Here is a 15,907-nt window from a genome sequence, read left to right on the forward strand (position 1 = left end):
CCCACCACTCCTCACACTGCCATTATCAGCTGCCTGGTGTGGGTTTAATTGAGGAGAGAGAATAAATGTCTACCTCACAACAGACACACCCCCTCCCACACACACACACACACACACACTCTCTCACACTCTGCCACCTCATCCCTCTTTGCCCAACCTCTTAAATGGCTCGTGAAGGGTGTTGCAGCAAGCGGGATGGTAAACAAACCAATTTTTTAAAGTACTATACTTAAGTGGCCATTTTCCAGCCTCTCTTTGCATTGAAATTACCTATGGGTCACCCGGCAAAACAGGATGGTTAGCCAGACATTCAAGATGTCAGAGGAAATTACATGACTTTGTTTGTGGATGCTGGTGTAAAGACAAAATAATCAAACATGGCAGTGCACTAGACCCTCTTATTGTTGGTCTGTTGTTACAAATTCAGATGATTATGCCTCTTTCTGTTTCCACAGTTTTCCAAGTCCATGGTGCTGGATGTGTACAGTGATTACGTGAACAACTTCACCAACGCCATGGCTCTCATTAAAAAGGCGTGCATGTCTAAACCAGCTTTTCTGGAATTCTTAAAGGTGAGCTTTAGCCCAAGAGCACAACATATTTTTTTATGTTTGTTTTCTTATTTTTTCAAATCAAAGTTAAAAAATAGCTTTTTAGCTCTTCTCCTTGTTTTCCTCTGTAGTGTTCAGCAGACGCTGAATCGAGCAGAGCAAAAGGCTTCAATAATTTATACTTCCCAGGTTTCTAAGGAGACAGAAAAAATATAGTTAATTACACAAAATACAAAGTAGTTGTTTACACTGGGTTGATGGATGGTATTAAAGTGTGTCCTGATTTTGTGAAAATGCGTTGTTTACAATTTAGTATGCATTAAGGGCAATCAGATTTAAACATTGTTTACCTTTGCCTGTTCTAACACTGGAAACGTCCAAGATTGTCTAGAAAATGAATATGTCCTGTATTCACATCGTAATCGCATGATTATTCTCAGGATCTGACAGTAGCTGGTGTGTATTTGTATGCTTATTTCTCACATGCACTTGAATTTTTTTTAGTATATTTTGAAAAGCTCCCATGAGGTTTATAATGGAACATGTTGAAATCTGCAAATGGATGATTACCAAATACCTTAACTAGAATAAAAGCTGATTTACCAAAAAAAAAAGAAAAAAAAGAAGCAACATTTCTTTTTAATCTATATTTAAGACAGAAGGAGGTAATTTGACAGCTTTCCACAACCAGACAATCAAGATGCGTTATACTGTTTATTTGTCATTAATTAGGGATCATGAACAAGGAAAAAAAAAATGTGCCAGAGTGCATGGAGGGTGCCAAGAAATTATTTGGATGTGCTGAGTTTAACAATTCCCCTGTGTGCCCAGCATTCATGCATGAGTATGACCTGGATCATTGAGCTGTAATGCTGATTTACAGAACCAGATCACACAGCTGACAGTCATGCATGTTATTCCAGATAACATGCGTCCTTTTCCTTTCTGCTAAAAGGCTCCTCTGTCTCTCCCACTGTCTGCTACAGCTTTCACTGGCAATGTGAGGGCAAACCATGTAACAAATTGGCTAGACACAAACTGGAAAAAACATTAAATCGATGACAAATTTCATTATGTAGCTTTTAAAATATTGTGGAGGCATTAACTGCATGCGCATGACCATAAGCACACGAGGAAAATGTACTGCAACTATTAAATACAATGTTTGAATAAAGTTTGCAGACATTATGATGCAATATGAGACCTACATTCACAGAAAATATATATACATATATATATATATATATATATATATATATATATATATGTGTGTGTGTGTGTGTGTGTGTGTGTGTGTGTGTGTGTGTGTATATATATGTCTATATACACATATATATATATATATAGTCAGAAATATATCTTACACAACTGTAAGTATACTATAAATAGTAACTCTCAATTCCACTTTTCAGTTTTGAGAAACAAAAATTACAGCCTGCTCTATTTCACACAGGTTTTGTCCACTAATGGGATCTAAAAGCTTGACCATTCTCCTCTGCAGAGCAGCACACTGAAATTTGCAGCCACTTGCTCAGCTAGTCAGGTCTAATCTTTTCCAGTGGTACAAGAATCCACTTTCATTCAGTAACGGAAAGAAAAACATGACATTGAGATTAGGGATGCATGATATTATCGGCAGGTCATCGGTATCGGCCGATATAAGCTCTAAAATGAAACATCGGCATCGGCCGAAATGAACATTTTCTGCCGATTATGAGAGGCCAATTTGTTGCCTTCTCCTCCACCATATGACTGTGCTTCCCTCCACGGATTGTTTCACCCTGACGGTCACGGTGCTTCCTCTGCAGGCTCCACTTCACTCAGCTGCCCGTCAGACCAGCTGCTTCTTCTAGCAGAGGCTAGCTGGCTGTGCTTCACTCCGGCCATGCTGCTAACGCTCCGCTAGCCTCTCAGCTAATGTTAGCCCCAGCTCTCCATGTGGATCCAACCAGAGCATCAAGCCGCGGTTTGTTGTTCAGGTTAAAGTGGGAAGAAGCAGTGGGTCTGACGGGCAGCTTGAGTGAAGTAGAGCCTGAGGAGGCCGTCAGGGTAAAATAGTCCACGGAGGAGCTGCTATGTTCAGCTGCACAGATAGGAAACACTGCCACCTTCTGCTCCAGAGTGTTGACCAAAGATTAATCCCACACATTAATCCTGTCTGTCTAATAAACTCAAAGAAAACTCTACTGCGCCACCCACTTGGCAGGTTCATAAAAGTTTAAATACTGAGGTCCTGTACTCCAGTCTTCCTAAGTTCTTCCTTCATATATTGTCTTTCTTGATCATTAGTACAATCTATGATTGCATGTGTAATAGTCTCCTCAGCCAGCTGGAAAAAAATATGTGCATATATCGGCATTGGCAATCGGCCACAATGAGTTGGAAATATCAGCATATCGGATATTGGCAAAAAATCCAATATCGTGCGTCCCTAATTGAGATGATTACCTGAGGTCAAGGAAAACTCCCTCTTCTCCTTGTGTGTTTTTGTTCTGCCCCACCTGCGTGTTTGTGACTGATCCTCATTCCGAGCATAACAGCCAGTGTCCAGGAGGCTTTTGGTTGTTTGGACTGTAGTTTACTTGCTTAGGGTTAGACAGTGATGAGGATGACAATAGCACAGACCTTCTTGCTTCAGGTTATGCTGTTTCTGCAAGCTAACTCCAGCATAATCTCCAGCTGTGCTGAGGATGGAGCCTATCCTCTCAGGAGAGATCCACATCAGAGGTATTCATGGCCCCAAAAATTTTGGCCTGGTTTCAAACAAATCCTTGGAAAGCCTACCTGAACCCGTTGTGCATAAATTAACATTAAAATTAAAAAAAACAGACTCAAATTAAAAGGGATCTGATTACTAGGAACTGAGTGGACTTGTGAAGATTTCTTTGCAGAGGAGTCTCCTAAGCTCTCAATGCAAGCAGCCTTGCTTGTGGTTGTTAATGCCACCTTTGCCGTTCCACCTCCATCACTAACCCCAAGCTGTTGGGCACACCTGCCAGTATTTACAGCTTGTAGTTCCTAATACATTAGGGAAAGGGTCTTGTCTCTGCTCCCTTCTCTACTGCATTTCAGCTGACTTCCTTTAGTTAGTAGGGAAGCAGGTGTCCTACACCTCTATCCTAAAGGGGACATATTATGCACATTTAAAGGTCTATATTTTTATTTTGGGGCTCTACTGGAATATATTTGCATGATTCACAGTTCCAAAAACTCCTTATTTATCTTATACTGACCCTTTACACAGCCCTGCCTTTATCTGATAGAGGCTGTTTTAGCTCCTGTCTCTTTAAGCGCCCCCTCCTGAGTAATCCACTCTGTTCTGATTGGCCAGCTCTTGGAAGCTGCCCCTAGGCAGACATCCGCAGGCTGCAGAGGCTATGCCAACAAACCATCCAACAAACTATAGTAGTAGGATTTCACTATTTTTTCTCATTTTTTACTCAAGATGTCAACTTCTCAAATGCATCTGTACATTTTCGAGCCAGAATGCAATCTGAAATATGAGAGTGGACAACACAAACAACACATGGAAAAACCTTAGCAACAAGCTTAGCAACCAAGGCTACAGAACATTCATAAACGTAAATGGGCCATAAATGAGCATGTGTGACGATCTGACATCCTGACAACTCGTCAGGAAGATAGAAAAAACTGTCACAAATGAAGCATTCAGAGCACGCTGAAGTCTGGGCTTTTGACTTGCAGGGAGCATTTCTAACTACATTAACCTCAAGCTTTGGAACTTTAACCATGTTCAGCATAGATGTCTGACATCATAACAGTAAATAAATAGCAGAAAACCAGAAAAAGCACAATATATCCCCTTTAAGAAGACAAAGAAATGGTGGGATATATACAAATGATCCTGCTGTCGGTCCAGCTTCCCGTGGCTGGTGGAAACTTGACTCTGTTTGATATTTCCTATGGGTGATTACTACAGGCAGGACCTATCTATCAGCTGCGGAAATTCAGGTCATGTCCTCACAGTGATCAGTCAGGTGAACTATATTGCCCTCTGCACTGATATCGTCTCAGGTAGTCTTAGGGTTTTAGCCACCTTCTCTGTTAGACATGTTGGCCTGAACATGACTGCCCTCCTAAACAGAGATACAGGTGTTCTCCTCAAAACCTCTCTCACCATCTGTGTACCTGACACCGCTCAAGCATTTTCAGTGCATGAAGCAAGAAAGATTCTCCGTCTCCAATGACATCTTGACCTAGTCAGGTGTGGTGGAAAAATTCTATTTGTAGCTTCTCAAACTTTTCATGGTATCCACTCAGGGGTCACCTTTGATTCTGTGTAGAGATATGTCTCTGTACATTCACTGAACATTAATTCTGGCAGATTACAGAAGGAAGTATAGGGTGTTACTGACTGCACCTTTGGCTGTTGTGAAAGGATTGGGATGCTGCTAACCATTGTGGGATTATGTCTCTTCTTATTGAGTGCGTATTAAGATAAATTGGTGTTTGGAGCCTCAACACCCTTGATTACGTCTATTGACTAGTGGGAATGTTTCTGGTCAGGTCAATAAAGTCAATCAGGCTGTTCTATAGCCTCTATGTGGTGGGGATCCCAAATTGTGTGCCACTTCATTGCCACTCATTGTCGAAATGTTGGCCTTTGTCCTACTAAGCTTAAGTATAGAACCACTTAGATGCTCATGAAAAATAATAGTCATGCATTGCAACCTTAGACCTGTAAATACCAGTTGAGCTCTCTAATCTCTGCACGTTGCTGCTCCACAAGTGGGCTTCATGGATGTAAAGCTGGGTTTCAGTGCTCATGCTATAGGGCCAGTACCATGGGACAATATTAGATGCCATGTGATTGCCTGAATGAGTTTATCTGAACAAAGTAAAGTTTGCTCCACCTTTTGTTTATAGAAGATTTGGGGCACCATGTCTGTTAGGAGGATAACGGTTTCAAAAAATCGTTATATTAATTAGTCTCTCAGGAATTGGAAATCTTTCCGACAAAGGGACCTCTGTCTTCTGCTTTAAAGAACACACACAGACAACTTCTTGCTGATAAATGAAGCTACATGTCTACCAATGACTGAATGAATGAAGCATTAACAAGGAGTACATAATGAAGAAAAGAATCAAACACATGAAACAAGGACCCGACAGCAGGGCCTACCAGCCTGTCCGGTGGATTCACTCCAGCCTGATACGTTGCTGCCCCGGTTCTCCGAGGCAATCAGATGTGTCCTGGCGATACAGTGTCTGTTGAGTCCTTGTGATTTTATGGCTGAATGTCGCATAGAACAAAGAAACTGTTCCTTCAGTTTGATACTGAGGTGCACAGAGACTTGTTTTAGAAAAAAGGTTAAAATGCGCACATATCTTAGGCGAGGAAACGAAAAATAAAGACGACGTCTAGAAAAACAACAAAAAAAAGCTTAAATTATCGAAGCAGTGAGCTCCTTGGTGGAGTGCAGATGAGGACCAGCCTGCCTAAAGGAGGTTGGTCAGGCTCCTTTATCAGCTCGCAAAACATTAATATCAATCCAATATATGTTATTATATGACGTATCAATCAAATTGATTCAGCTCATTTTCACACAAAGGAAAATCAAGTATATGTCAAGTAAAGTAAAAATAAAGCAAATTAAATATTAGCTATGATACTCAGATAGTAGATGATCTCGGATCTATTATGTTTCCGCAACAAACATTTTATTTTTCCTTGTTTTATTTCTGCCTCACAGTTGATCTTGTGTCGTACCACCTATTAAATGTGTGCAATTGTTTGCCTTTTCCTACTGATGGTGTCATCGTGGCACAGACTTGACACTGCACTGGAACTATATCTGCTCCTGATCTACGCCCACAGTAATATATTAGACATAACACTCTCAAAAAATCTCCTCTTTCATACTCTCATATGACTAACTGGCCCTGATTTTCATACCTTATTCACCCACTTGCACGCCTACACATGATCTACAGAGGATTCTGTCAAGTTCCCTCTTGAAGTAGGAATGGAATTGTTAAAGCTATTTCTAGCAAGCTCTTATAATCTCCTACTGTTTTCAATTATTTCAACGTAAATAGGTTGGCAGCACCTATTGGTAGTAACTAAGCGCTAAGCATCACCTGACATCACAACTCAGGAACCTCTTAATGAAGGCAAGTCTGCTGAAATTGGTGGACTATGGAAGATGCCACAGAGATACAGTCTTCAGCACCACATGTTTTGGTTGTTTTTGGTGAATTTGTTTTGCCCCGTTGATTTTGATTTATTTGAAAATGCCAGTTTATTTTTTGGGAATGTTTCTTTGGGGTTTTGATTTCGTTTATGACACAACACTCAGCCAAAGCAGTTTCTAGTCTAACCCAACAACTCTCAGCACCCATTCAAACCCCTTGACTACCTGAACCATCGTAGATCATCAAACAGTGGGCGACTAACTAACAGTTTAATCAAAATACAGCGCATCGATCATGTCATGGCATGTGTGGGCGGCTATTTTGAACGTTCCCATTAAGCGTAGAAGCCGTAATAAGAATTGTTTTCTCTTAATGGCCTTCCTGTGGGGGTAGAGAATATTTTTCCAACTGAATGTTCTGTTTCCTTTGTATTCAATTCCTGACCCTGCTGTATTATCCCTCATTTTGTCCTCCCAGAAGAAGCAGGCGTCCAGTGTTGACCGGATCACCCTGTACGGCCTGATGGTTAAGCCCATTCAACGATTCCCTCAGTTCATATTGCTCCTGCAGGTAAAAAATGTTCTTTGTAGAGGACCAGTCATTTCATTTGTCATAATAAAGTGAATCTCTCCAAGTCTTACAAACTAAAATACTCCCAATATGAGAAACTTTGAGTTAATTTAAAAATTCTGCAGCACATAGACTAATAAAGATGCAAAGTTGCAAGGCCACAGAATCGATTATGGATTATAACTTATTAAGTACAAGGTATCATACCTCACATACTTTTTTCACTGAGGTTAGCCAGAGCTTGAAAAGTAGCTAGCCACATCAGTTTTTCTTATATTGCTGGCTTTACATCTTCATTCTTCCACTTTCTATTCTGAGCAAAGATTTGAATTTGAGCTTGACTTGCTGGATCTGCAGTAGCTCATTTCATCCCTCAGTAGGCATTGATTATCCATGAATTCAAAAGATAAGTTATGAATGTGAATCAGGCATTTTCTTCTTGCCTAAATGCAGTACTCCAAAGAGGAAGTCTATGTATTAAATCATACATTACAGGGAACTAGAGCTGAGTTACATCTGAGACGCGTATCAAGACAACACCAAGCTTTCATAGACACAGGACAAAGGCATGAAAGCCATGAAGCCTACAGGCAGACAGATTTTGATCATTTTGTGTTTTCAAATGTACTTTTATTGATTTGTTTTGACCGACACTGCTGAGAAATTGGTATGAAGTGCAACACAATGATCTTTATAGAGTTAACTTAACCGATGGAGAGTCAGTGTGGTATACAGTTACCTACATCCTCTGGAAACTGTAGCACTTACACACCTAAACTCAAAGAGAGTATTTGATCAAGATTGAAACTTTTCAAGGCAAAGACAACAACCCCAAAGAGAGCACTCTATTTAGTTAAAATCAAGTATATCGTAGCATACAGAGGCAAGTATTAAATCTGGTTTAGATTATTTTTAACTTGCTGTGTTTTTACTTAAAACTTTCCCTGTGACCTTTTCTAGGACATGCTTAAGAATACACCAAAGGGCCACGTGGATCGTCTGCCTCTGCAGCTTGCTCTGACAGAGCTGGAGATGCTGGCAGAGAAGCTGAATGAACAGAAACGAGTAGCTGACCAGATTGCAGAGACTCAACAACTAGCCCGCAGCGTCAGTGATCGCCTGCTCAGTAAGGTGACTGGATACGCATGCACTCCCTCTTGCACATGTACAGACATTTGCACACACGCATATGCCCCAATCAAATCAAATGTGAGCCTTTTAACTCCTCTGCAGCCTTATCACTGTGAGCCAAACACCTATAAATTAAACTAGTATATAGCAATCGCTTATATCACTTCCCCACACATTAATCTAGGGAGGCATTTTTATTTAGAGAAATTATCTCCCAGAAATGATGCCCATTATCATCCCTAAACAGTACCAAATGCAATGGCAGAGGCGTTGCCTCTCCATTACCACACTGAAATTACAGTCCTGCCGCTGCATATCTGAACAAATGCTGCTCTGAATAAGAAGAATTAGGGGGTAAATGAGACATTTAATTGGAAAATGTAAGAGAGCTATCTCTTTCACACTGTTGCTCTGCCTCCTCCTCCTCTCTCTCCCCACTTTACCTTCCCTCTATTCCCCTCTTGCACTCTCTTGCTTACTCTCTTGCTTACTTTCTCACTCCACTTATACTCTCTTCTTCTCTTTCTCTAGTGTGACTGCATATTCCTCTGTCTTCCTCTCTCTCTCTCTCTCTCTCTCACCTACCCCCCTTTCTCTTTATTTCTCTCTATCAGTCCTTGCTTTCCAGGACTCTGAGATGAGCTGATTCGGCCAATCTCCTCCACTCCACACAGAATTCCATTTGCCGCGGTGACACTGCAGAATTCCAATAGGAAACAGTCTCCTCTATTGCCCCCATAACCATCCAATGAAATATTCATTCTTTGTCTCAAAGTATCTAAGTCACCGGAATAGGACAGATAACAATGTGAGTGAGAATGGGTTTTGCACACACTCACACACACACGCATGCACTCCCACTCACTCATGCACACGTGAATGGTGCAATGCCCTCTGTGCTTACTGATGCTTGAAGATTTTAAGGGTGTATTCTTATGGCAAACCACCTCTTGAGGGAGCGGTACAGTTTTGTGGCTATCAAACAGCAGTCTCAGTCAGACTAATGACTCATTTTGTGTGCAATCTGAGCCACAACCAAAAGCAGCTACAGATTGCCTGCAGATCTGACATCTTCTATGAAATGTGGTCAGATGTGTTACTGCACTGCAGGTCGTAGAACGGACACAGCAGAGATTTATTATTCGCTAAAATTGGTGCCTTTTGAACAAACACAAACATCAGAGTATCAGGATGCAAACTTGGTATTTGGACTTTACCTACTGCTTGCAGTATAGTGGTTTCACTTAAATTCTGATGAGTCCGGCTTAGATTGGCGCAGTATGCATAAATTGAAAGTATTGATTTAGGCAGTCATAAAAGAAGCTGGACCAAAGTGATACAAAAAGCTTGCTGTTGCTATTTCCTCTTGCCAAACATATGGATGACTGGAAAGCACAGCATGAGCCAACATACTGTAGCATAAATTGCATCTGTTATCGGATTCTTTAACTGTGTCTGTGTGTGTGTGTGTGTGTGTGCAAAGGTGTGCATTTTGCAAAGTGTTTATGCATTTGTGTCCATGTGTAGTTGCCTCATTGTGGTGGAAAGGATTGTGTGTCCCAGTGCTCATAAATTAAGCCAGTTTGGACTCTGTGGTAGTGGTATGGTGGATAGCAAAGTACAGACAAAAAGACAAAGAATGATCTGGAAGCATTTAATTAAAAAAATAAATCCTGTAGCCCCACTCAGTTGAAGGTTGTCTTCCAGCTCTCATCACTGTAAACATGAAAGCAAGGTGAAGATAGCGAAAGAACATGTGCCTTGTTGTGTCTTTCATTAAGTCTGCTGAATGAACCGGCTAGAGATGCGACTGTGTACGTGCCTCGTGCGTGTATACGTATACACACATTAAATGACCTTCAGCAGCATGAGTGTGTTGTTAATCCCTGATGAGACATCTGTTCCTCCAAGCCAGACTTGTGTGTCCTCCAGGCATTGAACTCTGGAGGACTGGCCCTTTGTGATGCTGTCTCCTATGCCTCTGATCTGATTGCTGTGTCCCTTTTAGCAACTGAACTCGGAGCAGGGGTCACTGGTCCTTTGTGAGACGCTTATAGAGACTGTGTATGGCGAACGGGGACAAGTCCTGAAGTCGAAGGAGAGAAAGGTCTTCCTCTTTGATGATGTACTCGTCTGTGCCAACATAAATGTCAAGTAAGTCCCTCTTGTAAAGCAAGTTGAGCTCAAATTCCCTTGCATTCATAAATACTTTGTTAATGCGTTTATAAGGCGTAGCTCTAGCATTAAGTTGTGTGTAAGTTTTGAAGGGAGAGTCTGCTAAACTGCACTGTTAGGAGAAATATCTATTAGGTGGCACAGGGCTCTAATGTGATACCCTAAGTTTTGCAAGGATATTTTGGCAAACTGCATAGTGAAGAGAAATAGCTGCTAGGGGTTTTGAGCGCTATCTGGAGTTGCAGGAGTTTTATCAGCTTTAAACAAATGGTAGAATGCCTAACTACAGCTACAGGAGTCCTAGATTACTGACATAAAACATTTTTTGGTTTCTTTCCAATTTATCTTCTGTGACAGCACCATTGATCACATCTCTCTCTTTCCCTCTCTCTCTCTCTCTCTCTCTCTCTCTCTCTCTCTCTCTCTCTCGAGAAGTAAACAGGAAAGGGATTTCGTATATTTTTGCAAAGCTCCTGTCAAAGATGTCGCTTAAAGCTCTCTTGTTCAGCCTTCAAAGTAATTATGACTCCACGTCTCATTCAACTCAAGTGTCCCAAAGTTGACTTTGTCTGCCCTCTAGAATCTTGACAAACCGATCACAATGTTGATTATCTGCGTGATTACAGGAATACATGAATAGCAATGAGCTCCTCGTCACAGCCAGGGGTACAATTTTGGCGGGGAACATGGGTGATCATAAAGATTCTAATTCCCACTCCCAAGTCTTCTCCATGACATTTCAAAGAGTGCCTCCTCCTATGGAGTGCCGTTAGGAGGATGTGGAATGGGAGGGACTATATCTCAGGCTGTTTTTCATCTAATTTACCTCCTCTCTTTTTTTCATATCTCCAACAGGGGGCCTCCGGATATCAGCAGCCTGGTCCCTGTCGGCCCAAAGTACACGATGAAGTGGAGCGCCCCCTTGCAGCAGGTGCAAGTAGTAGAGGTGGGGCAGGAGGGCTCTCAAAGCAAAGACACCATCTTCCAACAGAGCGGGGCCAAGCGGCAGACTGGTGCCGCTGCTTCAGGTGAAATAAACAAAACAAACCAGTTCTATCTCATTCCTTTCCCACATCTGTCATTTTGTAGTTAATCTCATCACTCGGACTGACTTTTAGTCTCAGGCCCTTTCTCTGACTCAGCAAAGCTAATCTGTTTCTGTTCTCAAGTGTCCCGCGGAGGGCTGGAGATGCGTCCATGCTGCTTGTCACTCTGATTGAGGATGTGTTTGTGAGGAGGATAGTGATGACGGTCACACTTGTTCCCATCTGCCTGGGGTGTTTTATCTTGGAGAGAGATGTGGGGGTAGAGAGCCCCCTGCTGCAGGATCCCCACAGTCTCATTTCACTCTCTGATAGACCACAAACACATCTAGAGTGGAGTCATCAATCTGCAGAGATTATTCCCTCCCTTTCCAGGCCCAATTAGAGAGCCAGTAGCAGTAGATAGGAATCGGTGGTTGAAACACTAGTTCTCCCACCACCCCTCACAAAACTCTGGTGTATACAGAGCTTGACGAGATCCCTGATAAATGTGCCATGGGAAAAGGGAGATACAAAGCCTTATCAGGATGTAATGGTACAGGCTTTTTAAAGTTGCTGCTCCATGACTTAAATATTAATGGTGCCTTCTGCAGAGCTACCCGTGTCATGCACAGCAAACATCTACTGTTTTGAGAGCTGGTTCAGATTCTCACTGGATTAAGTTTTTCGCTGTTGTTCAGGTAGTGTATACTCCAAACTTTGCAAGGTTTTTGGGATCATTTAAGGTTAACTCTCAGTGCAGCTGTCTTTCTTCCTTTACCTGTGTCTAACTCTGCGAATGCTATGCCCCGCAGAGGGCGCTGGATTTCTGACTCTGACATTCTCTTGTCTTTTTTTTTTTTTTTACCTTTTCGACACGGTGCGGTCACCTTAATCATGTCTATCCAGAAACCTCCCCGAACATCTGCGGGGCCGTTCCCCAAATTTTCATTCTGACAGGCTGTCCCATCTATTTATATTTCCATCCCCCTGTGATGTCATTCAGTGGGGTGTCGAGTCTAAATCCTGCAGTCCCGCGGCATGACTCAAAATTGAGTCATTTTTCATCTTCTGCAGGTCCCTGTGCCCTTCTTTATTGAAGAAAGCTGGCCTTTTGGGAAAGGCAGGCCTGTCTTCTTTACTCTTCCCCTTTGTCTTTGCTTATATCTCTGTTGGACAGTCTCTCTGTCTGTTCTTGCCAACACACAGAAGGCCCACCAATCTATGTGCTCTTTTCCTAAAAGCTGACTGTGCCAGATGTTTAGTCTCACGCTGTTTTACCTTCATTCTGCCCCCATTATACCTCCCTCATTGCTGCTTCTCTCTTGACCTGCTGTTCGGAGCACTTTTTTTTTTAGAAATATACCAGTGGGCTTTGGCTGCGGATCAGACAAAGGTTTTGATGCAGGTATTGAAGCTGCATTGTCTTTAAATCCACTGGCTACCATCACTGGCACAGCAGCTGAGTGCTAGATTGCTGACTTATTCCAGGGAAAGCAGGGATGGACCCCTCTGGGCTCTGGCCTTCCACAGTGGAGAGCTACGTGCCTGGCGGCCGGTGTGGATAGCCATGTCTGAGTGTGAAAACCATATCCTGCCTCAACAACGGGATTATGCTGGATTACAACTCAGCACATTCACCTCTCGGGCCGCAGCCAACAGCAGGCCCCCAGAGGACTCGCGAACCTGTGCAGAGGTTCAGGCAATCCCTTCGGAGAGGACAGGAAGACATTGTTCTTGCAGCTCGCAGCACACCCCGTTATATTCAGATGTTTCACCTATTGATTTTCTTGCACAAGATGACAGATGTCACTGGCTGCCTGTGTCAAAGATCCCATTAAACCCCAAAAGCTGCAATGGAGCTCTTTAAATGAACAATACAAGCCCACCCCTCTCTTTTTCTCACTCCCTTCCCTCTTACGGCTTTCCTCTCACTCCATTTATGCAAGTGAATAGACAAAAGGCGGCAGGTCCCCTCGGAGGAACATGCCTCACTACGTCCGCCTACCGGCACAGCTCTTCCACTACTTCATTATGTGGCAACAGTGACAGTGCAGGACAGCTCTGGAGCAAAATCTACCTGCAGAATTTAATTAGGCAGTTCTCCTGGAGCCTGCTGCTAGGGAGATGTGGGCCAGGGGAGCTAGGACGGAGGATAGCAGACAGGCGGAGACACAGATATCGATTCGTGGCAGTAGGAGAGAGAGACTTTGAAGGTAGTGGGCCTCAATCGATGCTGAATTTTGCGTCTAATGAGACACCTGCATTCCTTTTGGCCAGCAAAAGGGCATCATAGCTCCAAATAACAGTTTCTCCATCTGATTTTTTTAGTTATAAATTCACTCTCAATCCACAAATAATGAAGATCGATCCATCTACACATCGCAACTCTTTTATTTGTGCCATTGGAGTTTAGGCAAAAGCAACTTTTCTTTCTGCACTTCCACTAGTTCTCAGAGGCAGTGTCATTGTTGTCTCCATATACCGTGTTTATTAAGTGAAAGTCCACAACCATGTTTATCATTTTTAGTGCTGAAACAGTGAACCCTTTACATGATTACATGATTACATGATTGATAAGTGATGGATGACAAAATCCACAGTCCTCGTTTTGTGCAAAAATGCATGTATCTAAGTCGAGATAATATGAGGCTTTCAGTCTGAATCAGTCAAATCTAGTGGATATCTTACAAAGTCTTTTTAGTACAAAGTTCAAAACATTTTGTGAACATTGTTGGCTAATTTAGACCGTTGAAGCCTCATATAAACTGTAAGATGTATTTTTACACTGTACAGGGTGTAAAATTGGAAGTGCATTAGGAAGGAATCTCTTAATGGCCAGAGTAAACTGGAGGAATGATTAAATGATTAAGGAATGATTTAAGACAGACAACCTGTCTCTCAAGTCATATATCAAGGGAAAAATACTTTCCCACTAAATGGTTTCACTTTCTCAAAAATAATAATTATTTTACGTCACCTTGAGCTTCGTGAACCATTTTTTTTGTTATTTTCTGACATTTTATAGATCACCTATTAGTTGCAGCACTGATCGATTATTACCGAAGAATAATAATTGCTAATACCTCTTCTGTATAATATAATAATATGATAAATGATGTGAATATGATGAAAAAAGGTCAATGCACTTAACCTTCCTGTCTTTGTATTTTATCTGTGCGTGCTATGTGCTTGTCAGTATACTGTATGTATATATGTAAGTGTGGTGACAGTGTCAGTGACATCACAAACTCTTAAGCTTCGTGTCGCCCACCTCTTAGGTAAAGCAATCCTGGGTCCTCCACGTCTCTACCAGGAGCTGCAGGAACTTCAACATGACCTTTCTGTCGTGGAGGAGGTCACTCTCCTTGTGGGCACACTGCAGGGAACATACCAGGTACATGCTGCTTCATGTTATAATTTCACTGTGGCTGGACTATCTCACAGGAAACATATATATCATGCAACAAATGGCATATAATTCAACAAAGTCAGCCGAAAGGCAAAATCTCAGGCAAAGGGTTCCTCAGTCCAACTGACTCTACAGGCCAAACCAAAGACGTCACAATTTGTTACATATAACAAACCACCACGCAGGCTAGCCTTGTTCTCTCAGGGTTTTAAAAGCCTTTGTCTAAATTGGCCTCTTAAAAAATACTCCCACAGCCTGACCTTCACATGTACTATTCTCTCCTCTAAAAACAGTCTTCAGTATTACAAATTATATATTAGCATGTTATTTCAAGATATTGACTGGAAATATATGAAGTATGGAATGTATTCTGTAAACTGCAACTTACCTTACAATACCTCCTAAACCCTGAGAACACAATGAAGAATCACAGAGGCAGCAAAGACACAATTGAAGTATGCACAGTTAATTTAAATTGTTGGATTCCATGCAAATGTATGATATCAAGTTTGGATAGTACAAAGATAATCATTTGGGGGAATATCTGCCATTCCTCTTAAAGAAATTACAAAAGCATGCAAGATGTTTAAAATGTGATCAAAGACTGGTCTCATATGCTTCTTGAGTCATCAGTTTCCAAAAGCATGAAGTCTCCTATCTATCTCCTCATCATCAACAGTGTCACAATGGTGAGAATGAGATGTTCCCTCTGATATACTTGATAGAAGTGTCAGATTTGCTTTGTTGCAAAAGAATCCGGCAGTGCCTTCCTGTAGTTTTCAAATCAGGACACTTCCCAGTGGTCTACCACTAACACATTAACAGTATCATACACTACATAACACAGCCAGGGGGGTATACTCCAGCAATCACCAAAGAGCCTCTCAGGC

The 15,907-nt window shown here is 41.9% G+C and overlaps 1 protein-coding gene across 4 annotated transcripts in view; it reads left to right on the top strand.

Moving 5' to 3' along the window:
- Positions 1 to 15,907, top strand: part of arhgef10la (Rho guanine nucleotide exchange factor (GEF) 10-like a) — a 125,148-nt gene that overhangs the window by 29,750 nt on the left and 79,491 nt on the right. For all 4 annotated transcript variants that reach the window (XM_044348925.1, XM_044348926.1, XM_044348927.1 and 1 more), the window contains 6 exons: positions 456 to 572; positions 7,185 to 7,277; positions 8,238 to 8,408; positions 10,417 to 10,562; positions 11,439 to 11,611; positions 14,887 to 15,002. In XM_044348925.1, coding sequence (XP_044204860.1) covers positions 456 to 572; positions 7,185 to 7,277; positions 8,238 to 8,408; positions 10,417 to 10,562; positions 11,439 to 11,611; positions 14,887 to 15,002 — 816 coding nt within the window. The remainder of the gene's footprint in view (positions 1 to 455; positions 573 to 7,184; positions 7,278 to 8,237; positions 8,409 to 10,416; positions 10,563 to 11,438; positions 11,612 to 14,886; positions 15,003 to 15,907) is intronic.

The sequence above is a fragment of the Thunnus albacares genome, chromosome 4 (genome assembly GCF_914725855.1).
Source record: "Thunnus albacares chromosome 4, fThuAlb1.1, whole genome shotgun sequence".
NCBI classification, from domain to species: Eukaryota; Metazoa; Chordata; class Actinopteri; order Scombriformes; family Scombridae; genus Thunnus; species Thunnus albacares.